Source organism: Phaethon aethereus (genome assembly GCF_964289735.1).
Source record: "Phaethon aethereus genome assembly, chromosome: 1".
Classification (NCBI taxonomy): domain Eukaryota; kingdom Metazoa; phylum Chordata; class Aves; order Phaethontiformes; family Phaethontidae; genus Phaethon; species Phaethon aethereus.
In genome coordinates this window covers 60667582-60682564 of record NC_138575.1, presented here as the reverse complement: position 1 = coordinate 60682564, position 14983 = coordinate 60667582, and the positions used below count along the sequence as shown (strand labels likewise).

The 14983-nt window shown below is 45.0% G+C and overlaps 1 protein-coding gene across 2 annotated transcripts in view; it reads right to left on the bottom strand.

The window, feature by feature from the left end:
- Window positions 1-7469, bottom strand: part of SYN3 (synapsin III) — a gene marked incomplete at both ends in the record, with an annotated part of 182874 nt that extends 175405 nt beyond the window's left edge. For both annotated transcript variants that reach the window (XM_082013648.1, XM_082013649.1), the window contains one exon: window positions 7153-7469. In XM_082013648.1, the coding sequence (XP_081869774.1) occupies window positions 7153-7469 (317 nt within the window). The remainder of the gene's footprint in view (window positions 1-7152) is intronic.
- Between the last annotated feature and the right edge of the window lie 7514 nt (window positions 7470-14983).

The following is a 14983-nucleotide window of genomic DNA, read 5'->3' as shown; positions in this document are numbered from 1 at the left end:
GATGGACTGGTTAGTAGTTAATATTTATTCTGTAAGGGTACCTTGGGTCAGAGATGGGGGCTGTCAGGATGCTAAAGATGGTGGATAAGCATGATGGATGGGTGCTTTGATGCCTTAGAAAACAAGGTCTGAACTACAGGTTAAATGTACCAGAGGCAAATGCAGAAAGAAGAAAAGGACACCCAAACTGTACAGACAGACAGACAGACAGGGACCAAGAGGTAAATCTAAGTTTTGGGTTGGGTCAAGAAGTAGCCCTGAATACACCGATACTTTGCCAGGAGCTCCACAAAAGCTTCAGCTCCAGCCCTGTAATTGCTGCGCTCAGCCCCATGCCTCTCCAGGGCGAGACCACCTTGCTCTTGGTACTGTCACCCCCAGGCTGGCTGCGGCCACTGCATCCAGAGCCAGCTCAGTGGTGCTGCAGGGAGGCCCTGGGTGTCCGAGGTCGGGCCGCGGGAGCAGGCCGCCGTTGTTGCCTTCTGGGAAGAACCACAAGACCCAGCCTGCTCTGGTTACCGTAAAACAACCCTCGAGGCATTATTAGCTATGGGGTTACACCAAGGGAAGAAACACCTCTCCTGGAGAGGTTTGTATCGGGCTGTGATGGTGGTAAGGTTCTTTTTTTTCTTTTTTTTTGGATAAGGAAGTCCTCGTGGTGAAGTCCTTGATGAGGCCCAAGGTCCCACCCTACAGGGCTGGAAGGATTTTCTTGGCTTGAACGCACACAGAGAGAGAAGCTTTAGGGCAGGAAGGGAGAAGGGTTTTTTTTTTAAATTTTCTTTTGTGAGTCCTCCCTTTCTCTCAGGGAACCGAAGGCCTGTTTTCGGGGGAGACCTGGGTTGGCGAGCCACCAGCACTTTAACGATCGCAGACAACCATTCAGGCCGCTCTTTCTATTCAAGGAACTATGGAGTCCCACACAATATCGGCCTCCCAGCATCTTCCTGTGCCACCTCCTGCTCGTGAAACGGGGCTAATCAAAGCCACCCCCCCGCTAGAGAAGCAGCACTGGTCAGTGCCGTGCTATTGCTTGTGGGCACAGCCTTTTGTGCTTCTCTGAGCCGCCAGGAGAGGAAGGACACTTCGCTGTAGGTCTGATCTCCCAGCCAGGCTCCATCGCGGTCACATTCCTCCCGGCCACAAGGAGCTGGGGGCTGGGCAGTGGAGGTGGGGGGCTGCTTCGAGTACAACATGAGGCAGCAACTTTATTTTGCCTATTATCAAAATAGTACATTGCTGGAACATTTCTAGATTGCTAAATCTAGATGGTACGCCGTGGAGCTGTTTGCGAGGGGTATCATTTTGTTGGGGATTGTGCAATATTTTATTCCAGCCCACTTCTGCCCTCCCTGAACCTGAGGAGAAGGGAACCAGGCTAACTCAAACCAACACGGCGGCAGGGCTGCGGGATTTCAAGCAGAAGAAGTCTGGCTCACAAGCCTTGAGAAATACATCTGAGGGATTTTTAAATTTTTTTTTTTAATATGTACGGGACTAGGCAGGACATTCCGAGGTTAAATTCTATGCATTTATAGGAACTCTGGTAAAGCAATTAAGGTCCCAGATTTGACTTGCATTAGCATATTTATAACCTGGTGGGGAATGTTTTCCATATTCCCTGTGTCTATTTTTGTAATGATACTAATCCTTTACATTTCTGTATCACCTTTCATTCAGGAGGACTGATCCCGAGTTGCTTTACATACGCAGGACAAAAATACAGGCAGATATGATGGTGATGTACCTAAAACAGATTGGAAGGCAATGTGATAAATGCAATTTATTGAATATCTTTGACAGCCTTACCTCCTTTTCACCCCTATATCTGTTTGCTAGGGAATACAGAAACTCTTCATGCTACTTCCAAGCGCACACATGTATATTTAACACAAACTTGCCTCCTCTTTCCCTAAAATTCCTTTTTGCCATCAAGTCACATTAGCATGAATTGTAGGAACAGAAATACTCAGTCCTGAGTAGACATGGCTAAATGATGAAAATAATGTCATTTTTTTAGCCAGATCTGTGAAAACACAAATTTCATTTCTAAATTTTTTTCAAATGATAGCTGCATAGTTGCACAGAACTTGTGAAAGATTAAAAGGTCACTCCTGTATAATAAGAAATAATTCATAATCATTTATTATCAGTTGCCACCATGTTAAATGATTTTGGGTGTCGTTCTTATCAGGAAATATAGACAAAACTTTGCAATTTAACCTGCAAATTCCTGAGGTCAATCTTGAAGTACCAGTGTTGAATAATAATAATAAAGGTAAATGATAATGAAGTCCAAAGCCAAAAGCTAGTCTAAAACTTCCCATGATACTTAACTGAGTTAGGTACAGAAATATTCCTCTGAATGGGAGCCTTAGTATATCATCTTCAGCCTACTGAAAGCATGAAATGACTCATGACAGTCATTGAATATTTTTTGAAAAGGAGTTCCTTGCAAAAAAATTAGGATTTAAGAAGTCCTATGATACTAAAATTCAGTACTAGACTGTTATTATTTGACCAATTATGGTTTTGGAGAAATGACATATTTAATGTTCAATATTGTCAGGTACTATCAGAAGTAAAAATAATTTTATTTTAATAAAAAAGGGTTGGTAATTTCCTCTGAACAGTATAAAATGGTAATCCTGTCAGGTCAGTCCATAATAAGACCTGAATCATGACATTATTGTTATACAAAGAACCATTTCAGATGTATTAAGAGGATTTCATTCAGTATTAATCACAGTTTTTCTCTTCCTTCATCTTTAAATTTTTGGAGACAGTACGTTCAGGCACATTTGGCTGTAAAGTAAATGGGAAAACAACAATGCAATTCTGTGTCTCCTAAAATATCCTCTGTGACTTTTTTTTTCTGTGAAACATGGCACAATCCTCATGTGTAGAACTGCCGCATGTAGGGCACATGTATTTTGTATAAGACAGCATGTAACACTGTTAGCTCTTGAAACAGCCTGAATTTGGACAAAACACACTGATGGCTTTGCAAAGTGACACGAGGTATTTCACAAATGCAACCAAGATATCTAACAAATGCAACAAGAACAAATTTGTTATGCTGTCTGGTCCAAAAAGCAATGTTTTTAGCATACGTTGTTAATAGGAGCCTTAGCTGTGCTTGATCACTTCCCAAATAAGCTGTTTAAACACAAAGCATTAGGCGAGAAAGCTGAGCACTTTTGCAGAGGATGGGGTTTAACAATTCACAGTACTAAATCCTGTTTGATCTGCTGAGAAATTCAATCCAGCAAGAGCATGATTTTACTTAATAGCATGTCGGGCGAGGAAGTTGCCAGAGGTGGGACGTTTTACTCCTGGATGAGGTCGGGCTGCCGGAGCTGGCCTATCTGCCATTACATGGAGTCCTGCCATCCCCCTTCCTCATGGCCTCGCTCCCTTCTGCTGTGCGTTGGCACGTGCGTGCGTGTGCGTGTCTTGATGTCTGAGCTCCTTTTTTCTGGCAGCTGCTGTAGGTGAGTTGTGGATGCATTTTTGGAAGTCTCCCAAGGCACAGATACTCCCAGCCCACAAGAAGGTGCCTCATTCTCCAGGTGGAGGCTACCCAGCTGAGATATGTACCATTAATGACTGAAGAGAAGCAGAGTGTTTCCCTAGCATGCTGATGCACAGGTACATTCGCTGCTATGGGTGCCTCTGAGGGCTGCCTGTCAAACCCAAGAGCACGAGGGAGCCGCACAGATAGTGTTTTCCTCTTGTGCACATCCTGCATATGGCAGATTCACCGTGTGCTTCCTTGCAATATGCTACAGCAGGGTCTTGGAGAAGGATGGAAAATTTGTGAAAACCTTGCCACTTTAACAGAAAGCTGGGTGAGTTCCCTTGCTTTTAATAGAACATACCTTTCTTTTACTGCTGTTAATGCAGAAAGCAGCTGATCATATTCTGTGGGTCTCACACTATTTTTATAGTACTTTGTCTTTGGAATATACCAGAGCATATTGCTTGTCAAGTGTGGTGAGGATTTTATGGAGGAAGACAGGCCATGGATTCCCATGGATGCTCTTTGCTTCCTCCAGACCTCTGAGAGAAGTCAAGTGCTATACTGTACCATCAGAGACATAGTAGCTCCTTAAAAATAGAAAGGGTTGCCATTTGTCACTTTAAAGTGCATTCAACATGCACTCACCTATTTGGGTTCTTAGAGCATTTCATCATGCACTTGTGCAACCCCTCATCCTAATCCACAATTGCAGCTCTTTGCCTCTGCTGTAATACAAACAGTGATGATAAATTAACATCTGGCTTGGCAATATTGCTACAGTCTCCAATTATGAGAAAGTGTTTTCATTTAGAGAGGAGAAATCAAATGGCAGATTCCATCGTCTCTCACCCTTCCTGCCTCTGAACAAGCTAGTCCTTGTTGTAAACCACATGCAACTTGCTGTAGGGGAGGAGGTATTGTGGAAAACCCCTATCCTTAAAATAAAGGTAGTGCTTCAGTAGTTATTTCTTGGGGATCTTTTTTGGTAGAGTTAGCTATTTCAAAAGGAGAAGGAAAGGGTTTCTTGAAAACCAAATACAAAGGTTTCACAAGTAGCAGAACCACAGCAGGCAGAGGTGAAATGCATTGCAAACGTGGTGCTTCTTCCAAATGCAAAATCACCCGCACAGAAGTAACAATAGGTTGTTGTTCACCATCCAAAGTCTGAGACTGTTTCAGTACGTGATGCAGAGTGGACAGCCAGAATCCCTGGATAACCAGCTTCTTCAGCTGTGCTCTCACAAGGCAAACACTGCTGCCTTGGGCTGGTCAGCTTGAGCTCACATAACACCCTGGTTGAGATCTAGAAGATGACTGGCATTGCTCAGAAGTACCTTACCAAGAATAAACATCTATGGAGCCATGGAGCCACTGCTCTCCAGCGTTGGTCTCAAGGGTTCACTGAGTTTCCTGGAGGCATGAAAATCTCTGCCACAAAAAACCCTGTCAAGTAGCACTCCTGGCCTACTGGTACGCTCTCTCAAAAAGGACCACATGCTACTTTTAGGCTTGGTGAAATTTCTAGGCATATGTTTCTGTCCATGCTACAAAAAGCTGTAGAAATCTGTGGCAGGCATGGGTTAGTAATGTTTCCTTGGTTTTCATGTCATACATATATCATGATATGGTCATGAATGTGTACACTAATTTTGTTCAGTGCCCTCACAACCTTAGAGAGAGTGAAGGCAGGAAGCTGTTGCAAGCAGCATTATTTGATATCTGCAAGCCTGTGGATAGAGGCAGAGAGCTGGGAGGAAAGAAAGGAGTCCCCCATCATGTGTGAAAACTTCTATGTTCTAGACAGCAGAGGGATATCCAAGACAGCAGGATGTGCGGAGTACTTACACATGAATGGAGGAGTGAAGACAGCATGGGTAGCCATACCTCCTCTTTATATCTCCCAGCTGCTTCTCCTTGGGCAAGCTCAGCTCACAGACCACAAAGTCTGCATGACAGGACAGCAGCTGGGAGATATAAAGGCAGGGATCTGAACACAGTGTGTATTTTAAAACATGAAAACACTGCAACAGAGTCCAACCCCTCCTCATACTTTCCCCTGCCCCGGCTAACTTCAGCACCATTAATCTCAAGGAAAAACTAGATTGGCCTTTGAGCTAGGGCTTTCCTCTCTGACTACAGTGTTTGGACTAAGCAGTTCCCACTAAGTCCCAGATGCTAGAGCTGTGCGTTAGAGGCACTCCCATCCTCAGCTGGAGGATGCTATGTTGAGGGACTGCCACCTGGCAGCATCTTCAAGGAACTGCAAAAAAGCTAAGCAGAGGTGGAGGTTGGTGAGCCTTCTGGGAGACTTGCAGGTGGACTCAGGAAGAAGCATTAAGAGGATGCTACTGTGATAAAAGATGCTAGGCCAATGGAACATTTGATATGATGACTACCTTATCAGGAAGTTTCCCACTCAGTTAAAAAGCTGTTTTTCCTTTGAGAAAAATCCCACTGTTTTCCCTCTCTTACTTCAAGTTGGCTGAAGAAGCCTGACCTAGTTGTACTCAGTCATTCCCCCTTTTTAGATAAGAGCTAAACTCTTGCTTTGTGAAGATACACCTGGGGAGGCAGGTCCCACCTTGTCCTCACTCTCCTCGGAAAGCAGGGAAGACCAAAGGTGGCAACTTTACTGGAGAGTGGTGAGGGATGAGAAGAATAATAAAATAATCTCCTTTGGCCAAGATCTGGTAATGCAACTTCTTTCATTTTTAAGTCTTCAGCACAGTCTCCTTGCCTGTGCTACCCTTTCCTTTTTTCTGTGTTGTGACAAGCTGACAGATGAAACAATGAGCATCTCCTCAACACATGCTCAGGATTTCCCCCAAAACAAGCCTCAGCCAGCTTTCCTAAAGCTTTCTAAATGAGCCAATTTTGAAAGGGAGCACACTGCAAGCAATAAGTAATTTCACACTGCGAGCAGTAAGTCATTTCTCTAGCCAGAAGACTTCAGTTGTCCTCTGCTTTGGAAAGTGTCCTCTGCTGCCCAATATCACAGCAAACAAACTTCCAAACTTCTGTTTGTAAACAGAGACCTGCATGAACAAGACAAATTTGAGTCTTATCTGAGCCTGAGAGCCTTTTGCCAATAGTCACTATGCTTAGCAGGTGAAGGGCTTTTGACCAGTTGATGAAATACAGTCTTTACTATTGGTAGTAGTAGGCTTGGGTAATCTTTTATTAATTTATATACAAATCTGCACACAAGGAAAAGCTCAAGAGAGAGAAAGCTGGAGAGGGGAGTCCCCTTTCACTTCTGGAGCCAGCACAACCAGTAGGCTAAGGTCCTGAACCACATCACTAACACACCTTCAGCTGTGACCTTTTAGGAACATTGCTAGATGGGACAGCACAAATAAGCCTGCTGAGCCAAGAATGCCCTAGGTGTGCTCATATATTGAAGCTATCAAGAAGTTGCCAATGAGTGACAAATGAACATTTTTTTCAATCAAGATCTGAGAAAAGCCTGCTCTGCCATTTATGCAAGTCACTGGACAGACACTGACCTGGGGGCAGAGCTGGTGAACGTATCTGTGCACCCTGCTGCAGATGTCCCGTGCCTCACAGATCCCTCTCATCCTCCAAACTTTGTGGAGCTGAATTCAGCAGGGAGGACCACGATGACTTACCAGTCTGTATGCGCATCATCGATCACCAGGAGGATCTTGGGTTTCTGGGCCACAGGTGGTGTGGGGCTGGCCGAGTGATCGATCAGTCCTGCAGCCGCTTGCGTGGTTTGCTTCATGGCACTGGAGATGGAGCTGAAGATGCTGGTGCCAGTAGAGGAAGAGTGTGAGGGCTGTGGTGGCTGCGGATGCTTTCTCTCCATGGCAGGAGAAACCGGGGAGCTTGTGGAGTTGTCGGGGCGCTGCAAGTCCATCATGTAGCCATTGGGCAAATTTGCCACGAAACTACTGTCTGAGAGACGCCTCCGGAGGAAATTCATTGTTGAAGAGTTGTCTGGAAACCTTCTCAGCAAGAGCAAGGTTGCACAATGGTGTCACCAGGCCTGGGGAACGTTTCTGTGTGCGCGTAGGGTACCTCCTTGCAGTCCAGGGAGGCAGGCTTTCCCCCTTGAAATCCTGCTCGAGAAATATGCCTTTGTTTTTCAGCTATATGTTCTTTCTCTCCTGTGGGAAGAGAATCAAAGACATATATATGAGATACATACTGTGTCTGAGATAAGAAGAACTCTTGGCCATTTATATGGGTACCTTAATCAACAATAAGAGGAAAAAAACCTACTGGTTTCTATGCAGTATGCTACTCTGGTACAGCCAAGCAGGTAAGGCAAAGGATGTTTCATGGCTGTCATCCCAAAACATTTTCAAGTTAGGGCAGACCAGCTTACACTAACTTAAGGGCTAACAGTTCTATAACTGTTCACTGTGGGGAAAGAAAATTTATTCTGATTGTAAGTGTTAATTTTCAAGAGAGAGACAGCTTATTTCTGGTATTATGTGTGTTAGAAATAACACATGCTCATTACAGAATAACCAGAAAATGATCCAACAGGATAAAAGTTTATATCACTTTTGGCAGGCTTGTAAGCAAGGCTCTGAATTTAAGGACAAACATCCTAAATTGAAATAGCATATAGAAAAAAGTAGTGGAAAAATCCCCATACACATCTTCATGAAGTTCAGTGGCAGCTTCAAACTACTTGTTTCTGTCCCTGCTGCTCTCGGCACTCAAAATTAGACTTTGAGCCAGGTGCATACTGGTGGTTGCTATAGCAGACTACCTGATTTTACAAGTTCACTTGTAGGATTTTTTGGAGCTTGGCTGCCTAATCCTCACATACTTTTTTTTTTTTTTCTGTTGTTGGATGTTTTGTTTTGTTTTAAGAAGAAAGTTCTCTCACTCTGCTCATCTTTTCCAGTGAGAAAATGAACACTGTGAAATATAGCTATCTGGCTCTTTTCCCTTGACCATAGTATGATGACTTTGTTTTTACCCGGAACACTAAGTTTTTCAGCAGTTAAATAGTCTCACAGAGTTAGTAGTTACTTTTTAAAAAAATTTTGCATCTGTAGGCACAGCCCACAAATGAGATTTCCACAGTAATTCCCCAAGACGTTTTAGCTGCTGAGACAGCCTTTGAGTCTTGACCGGAGGCTGGTTGGTGAGATCTGGGGGGGAGGGGGGGGCAGGAAACACAGAAACATATTGTTGGTAAAACATAAACGTTTTTCAAGAATGACGTATCTGCAGTAATGAAAGTGAGAGTTATCCCATACATCAAGTGAGATGAGTCACATGAATTCCTAGTATCATCGTGAAATCATGCCCAAACCACCTTCAAGTCTTTCTGAACAAGCCCCCTACAAACACTGGGGCTCCTTGTCCTGACCTGCCTGTTTGACCTCCCTCACAGCTCATGCTCTGGTCCCAGTCTCTGATTGCCTCCTGATGGCAGGAAAATTTCTTTGCCTAGTTGGTCCAAGAGAGCTCAGTGTCTGCAAATCTCCCTCCTGGAGCTGTGTCTGAGACCTCATGGAGCAACCAAACAGCTTTCTTAAAATAAGATTCCGTTTATTTTCACCTATAGGGGTTTACAAAGCTTTAGAGACAAAGGATTCAGACCTGTCTGTGTCTGTATCTCTCTTAGCCCCCAGAGTCTTAGGGAGGCTCAGATGAGCCTGTCTGGAGTAAGAGAGCTACAAAGAGCCCTTTGGCACATGTACCCCAAATCTCGTCATCCATCACCACCCCGACCCTGTGGGCACAGGATCTGTCTGGAGCAGAGGGCTCCCTGCTGAAGCTGCTGACATCGGCTTATTAGAGCAATTTTTCTTTTGATTTCTCAGCCCTGGCAGTACAAGTCCTCTGACTTTGCTGGAGCCTGGAGGTAGTGTTTTCCCAGGGAATAGCTCAGGAAATCTTTAATGATTTCCTGCCACATTTACAGTCGATAACGTATCTCGAGGCATTGTGCTGACTTCCCGCCTGGTCCTGGAGCGGCTGGTGACTGCATAATATCAGCAAACGCATGCGCTGGTGAATGCTTCGGTAGCACTAACTATTTATGCAGCAATTGTTCCAAAAGGCAGGTAACATATAGTATCCATGAATTATGAGCTAGCTACTCAGCTCATATATACACCCATACAACACTTGGCCTACTCACATCCTACCGCAGTAACTGAGTGCCAGCACAGAGCCACCCACTCTTGCCTGTCCAGGATGACCAGAGTGGTAGAGCCTACAAAGGCTTTGGGGGATTTATATACTACAGGCTGGGTAAAAATGTGCTACACTGCCCTCTGCTCAGGAGCCTGTGTTTTCTACCTTGCATAACAGATAAGAAAAATCCCCTCACTTTAATGACAGTCGACACGAGAGTAGGTCTGGTTCTGGGTAAGTGGAGCATCCAGAGATCCGTCTACTGTCAGAAGGGCTCCAAATGACTGTCCCGTTACTGTGTACAGTAATTAGGTGTGCTCTCTTGGAGGACCTTGGTGTTAATTGGCAAGAGGTGGGACATAATTTCGATACCAGTCTCAGGAGAAGTGGTTATAGCACGAGACGCCTGCCCCTCACACGCTTTGCACAGCATCCTGAGGAGCTGCCGGTCCCTGCTGTGGCAGCTCTCAGCCACGGGAGGGAACCTGGTCCCAGCTGTACAGGCTGGACAAGGCTCTTTTCACAAGCCAGTATCCTTGGGACAGGGTCCAGCAGGACTTGCATGCGCTTGAAAGTGTTTTTCACCAACTGCCAGGTGCTTGGATGGCTGCTTTCTCCTCTGCAAGGCTTGCGCTCTCCAGAAGAACATGGGCTTCTTTACAAAGCATCAGTGAGTAAAGCGACGGGAGATGTCTCTGCTCTGCCCTGCACTGTGGAAGAAGGGCCTGGAGGCACGTGGTGTAGGGTGTCCCAGGGCTGGGAAGAGTGAGAGTACCCTGTGATGTGCCTGGAAGGCACGCAGATTTCTTCCGCAACAAGGCGTCACAAATTGTGCCCTTCAGTGTACTGCTTACAATAAACAATTTATCATACTTATTGCAAGGTCATGACCACTTGGCTCCTGGACACTTTTAAACAGTAATATTTACAGTGCCCCATCATTTCTTCCACCGGGGGTTTGGTAGTGGAAGATGTTGCCCAGGAGACACTGGGACCTGGCAAAACTCTCTTATCCAGAGAGTTTGGGCCACTGCACTGAGGCTGGCCTTCCCCTCTGCCGGCTGGCACTGCCTCTGCTTGCTGTGAAGGCTGGGCTGCGTGCCGTTGGCTCGGGGAAGAAAGAGAGAAAACCTAAGCAACTGATGTCACAGGGAAATCTCCCTCCAGAAAAGCACACGGAGGCTAAATTCAAACAGGATGACATTGCTGCAGCAGAGAGTAAGGCCTGGTTCTGCTCTGGGGTGGGGAGTGGCAAACCTGCCAGGAACTTTGACTTTGGGTCTGCCAGACTGATGGCACAGACTGTCCTCCTCACATTACATATATTTTTCTAATGAGTTGGGTAATGTAATTAAAACAGACTTTCTCTTTTTTTAAAAATGTAGTTATTGGTGGCCTCACTGTATCAATTTATTGATTGTCATCTGTGCAACCACAGCAGAGAGATTCTCTGCAATGGCAGCAGTGTAAACTGCCAGGAGATTCCTTTGCTTACTGGAAAACCCCATGGTCTGCTTCTGCATCATGCACACTTGCTGCTATTTAACTTTCAGCAGTAGGTGTTTTCATACAGGCACAGGCTGAGTAGGTTAGGACCTCATTTTCCTACTGCTTGAAACTCCCCGTGGACATCCTGAGGGCTCAGCGTGTCAGGCCAAACCTGGCTCTGTGCAGCTCTCACAGCATGCAGCTCTCGTGCAGCATGCCATCCATCTGGTGTACGTACAAATCCTACCCTAGCAGGTAAGCAGGGCTGCAACTTCAACAAAGCCAAGAGCCAACACCTCTTTCAGACAAATCTGCTAAGTGGTATTTTGTCACACCAGAGCCACAGGTAGGAGAGCTGCTGGCTCTACACCATCAACTCGTACCTCGCCTCTGTGCACACCAGAGGCTCCCTATGGCTCCCATGGAGACATGCCACCTACTTAATGCTGTGCCAGGAATGAACCTGCCCATAGGAAGGCCTGTAGCCCCCTGCACAGCTGAAATATGGCTGCTTCCAGGAGAAGCAACAGCTCCTGTTGAGTTCCTCAAGCTGCAATACAGCAGCTGCCTCCCACCACGCAGGAGTAATCTGCTGCTGCGTGAAACAGCTGCTCCCAAAAGCTAGCTGTGAAAACAGTGGGCATCTATAGAGCTGTAGGTTGGGGATCTGGGCTGTATTTCAGGATGGGGAAATAACAAACAAGGCGTAGGAGAATGAGTGAGTCCTGAGGAAAGAGAGCAGGCAGGAGAGAGAGGGAGAGGAGGAGAAAGAAAAGGCACAAGCAGAAAGGGAGGAAGTAAGCAGGAATCGGCTTAATGAGAAGACAATGTGGGAACATGCAGAAATCCCAACAATGAGAGCACGGTCAAGGAATCAAAAGGAAACGATGTGAGCAACTAAATGAAGCAAGAACAAGGTCAATTAGAGCTGACCTTGAAAACAACAGCAAAGAGGCTGGCACCATCAGCCCCTCAGTAATAGGCAGTTAAACTTCCTGGCTGATATTTTCAGAAGGGCAAGGGAGGGTAAGCAATCTGCTCCCTCAGCACGTTGACAGCAGCCAGGCACCTACCTGTTTTTTCTCAAGGATATACTCTGCAAAGATGCAAGTTATCTCAGAAAACCTGTTGACATGTGTTAGAAAACAAGAACAAAATGTTCACTTAAACCTCTTGCCAGGTTACTTTCTAATGTGCAGTAGCAACCAGAGGGAACCAAACTCATTAGCTGATACCTGTTAGCTGTGCTTAGGTTGCCCCTGAGCTTGTTATCTATGCTGTCAGGTAACGAACTGACATGACCACACCAGCCTGTGTCTGATTCCTGCTCTTGACAGCCTCGATGGAGCAATGCTGGGGGTGGCAAGATGGAAAGCCAACATCGATGTCAATAGTAGAGATTATCCTCCCACCTCGCCGTAAGGGAACTGCACACTTCTGCCCCATGACTGATTGAAAGGTGAGAGGATGTTCCTCACCTGGTACTAATACCCCTCACATCCATGCTGTGGATAGCCATTAGCATCCATCAGCATTTTAAGATAACCCCAGGTGTCCCTTTCTGCCTTCAGGCATATTGACACACTGTGGGAGTGGACTTCCGTAGAGGGACAAGTATGTTAGGAAGCTCCAAATCCAGCTAGATGGCTTTCCACATATATTTTCAAAAAGAGGGAAGCAAGAGATTTTTTTATTATTGTCAAGCTTTCATTCAGTGCTTCACCCTGAATGGCTTCAAGATAAGCATAGAAACTGAAAGCAGAATATAACAATTAGTTCTGAAATTAATTGGAACTTTTGTTGTGTTTTTACCTCACTTGCCACAGTTTTGGACTCAAGAGGGACACATATTCAAACATTTCTTGGTATTTTTCAATGCAAGCTGAAATTCCATAAATTGGGAAATTAAAACAACAGGGGTTAGAAAAAGAAAAAGAAAAGGATACCCTACTAAAACCCCTATATTTTTTATATGTGAAGCATATACAAAAACTGTAAGGGTTGGAAAGACTGTATGCCATCCTGAAAAACAGAGGAAAGCAGAGAGTTTCCATGCTGGCATTCAGTTTGCAGAGAGCTTTCCCAAGCATCAGCAACGCGGTACAGCTCTTAATGCAGACGCTGGTGGAAATTTTCCAAAACACGTACAACTACAGCACAAATTCCACCTAAAATCAGAGGGGTTTGTTCCTGCCAGCGTCAGAGACACTTCCAGAAATTGTGTATCTCTCTGCTCTGACTGACACTAGCAGAGCTATGCTGTCTCTTTGAGGTGGTTGCAAGAAGTCAGGACCCTGCAGCTGGAGGGGGTGGCAGGGCAGGAAAGCGGAGACAGCACGCTGTCAGGACAGTGATGCTACCCAGAGCCAGAGTTGGCTGTTGTGTTAGACAGTTGCTCGCCAGAATTTCACTTGCTTCCCAAATTCTTTATTACCTTTCACAGCAGCGGTGATTTCCTTCGGAAATGTGCTCTTTAAGGATTTTCGCCAGTGTCTCGTGCATCCAGTGTCTCGTGCATCCAGTGTCTCTGTTTAGAGAGATCCTCAGACATGCCAGGTGGTCTCTTTGTCAGAAATGGATTGCTTTACAATGTGCAGCATGTTTCTTTAAGCCTCTGACGCACATAAAGGTGCAACAACTCTCTTGTACTATTGCTGCATTCTTGTAGACCTTAAAAAAATCTCCTCTACATTCTGGGGTGGCTGTTTAACTGGAGAAGTCTAGGCTTCACAAATCTTACTCTTTTATTTTTTCAGTTTGCAAAGCTGTCAGTGCTTTCCATATAGCAGTTTCACTATAGGGGGTTTGCCTTATTTGGCCCTGAATATAACGGGTGTGTGCATACCAAACTGAGTGCCAATGGGACCATTTCCCAAGAGCAACACCCAGCACAGAAAATGAGTTAGCCTGTTTCTTCCTTTGCCTGTTCTTTCATAATGGTGGGCAAGGAAAAGAAGGAAAAAAAAAAAGACTCTAAAATGACAAAATGTCATTGCAAGATCATCAGGCTTTCCAAGTAGATTGCAAAGGAAGATGACTAAAGCCATGAACAATAGTGAAAAATTTTCTAGTGAAAAATAAATCTGAATATTATGATAATACTCTAATGCTTTAATACCCCAAAGAACAAATTATGATGTGCTAGTTCTTGGAAACAATACAATATTTCCTCATTTTATTCTTACTGTGGAAATCCTGTTGGCACCTAACAGCCACAGTGCTGTCTCAGTGGCAATATCCCTTTGTCAAAGAGCTTAGGAAGGCCTTTTGTGGCCTGTCTCTGTTCAATATCAATACTTGCTTATCAGCAAAGACAGACCCAGCTCAACTGGAGCAGGAAGTATGGTGCGAAGAAATCTTGTGCTAATCCTTAAATACTATAGAGCCATCTCTATCTGAAAGTCAGTTGAGTTGGCATACTGTTTCCATTTCTCATTTCCCTAGAGTATTGTGGTCATTCTCACCCTGAGCAACAGTGACACTAATGCTTCCATTAGGGCTAATACACACATGCCAAAGTGGCTCCTCATGATTATATTAAAGAAAAGCAGGAGACAGCAGTACAAACTGGAGAATTTGTAGAGGTAAATGCTCTGTATATTAGGCAGATGAAATTGTAAGAAAGAAGAAAGCAGGGCTCTGGAGCCCCTGTCTTTTTCCTTTGCAGTCTTGGATCTGATGCAGTTTATGTTGTGTGCTTGTGAGACGTGCTCCAAGTTTCCTACAGTAACCGTACAAGTCCTGATTTCATGGTGATAAGAGTGAAAGCGGCACCAGACGCCATTAACAGAGCAGGGATTTCCTTCAGCTGAGAGATGCATTGCTTTGAAGAGTGCTGGTCTGAAT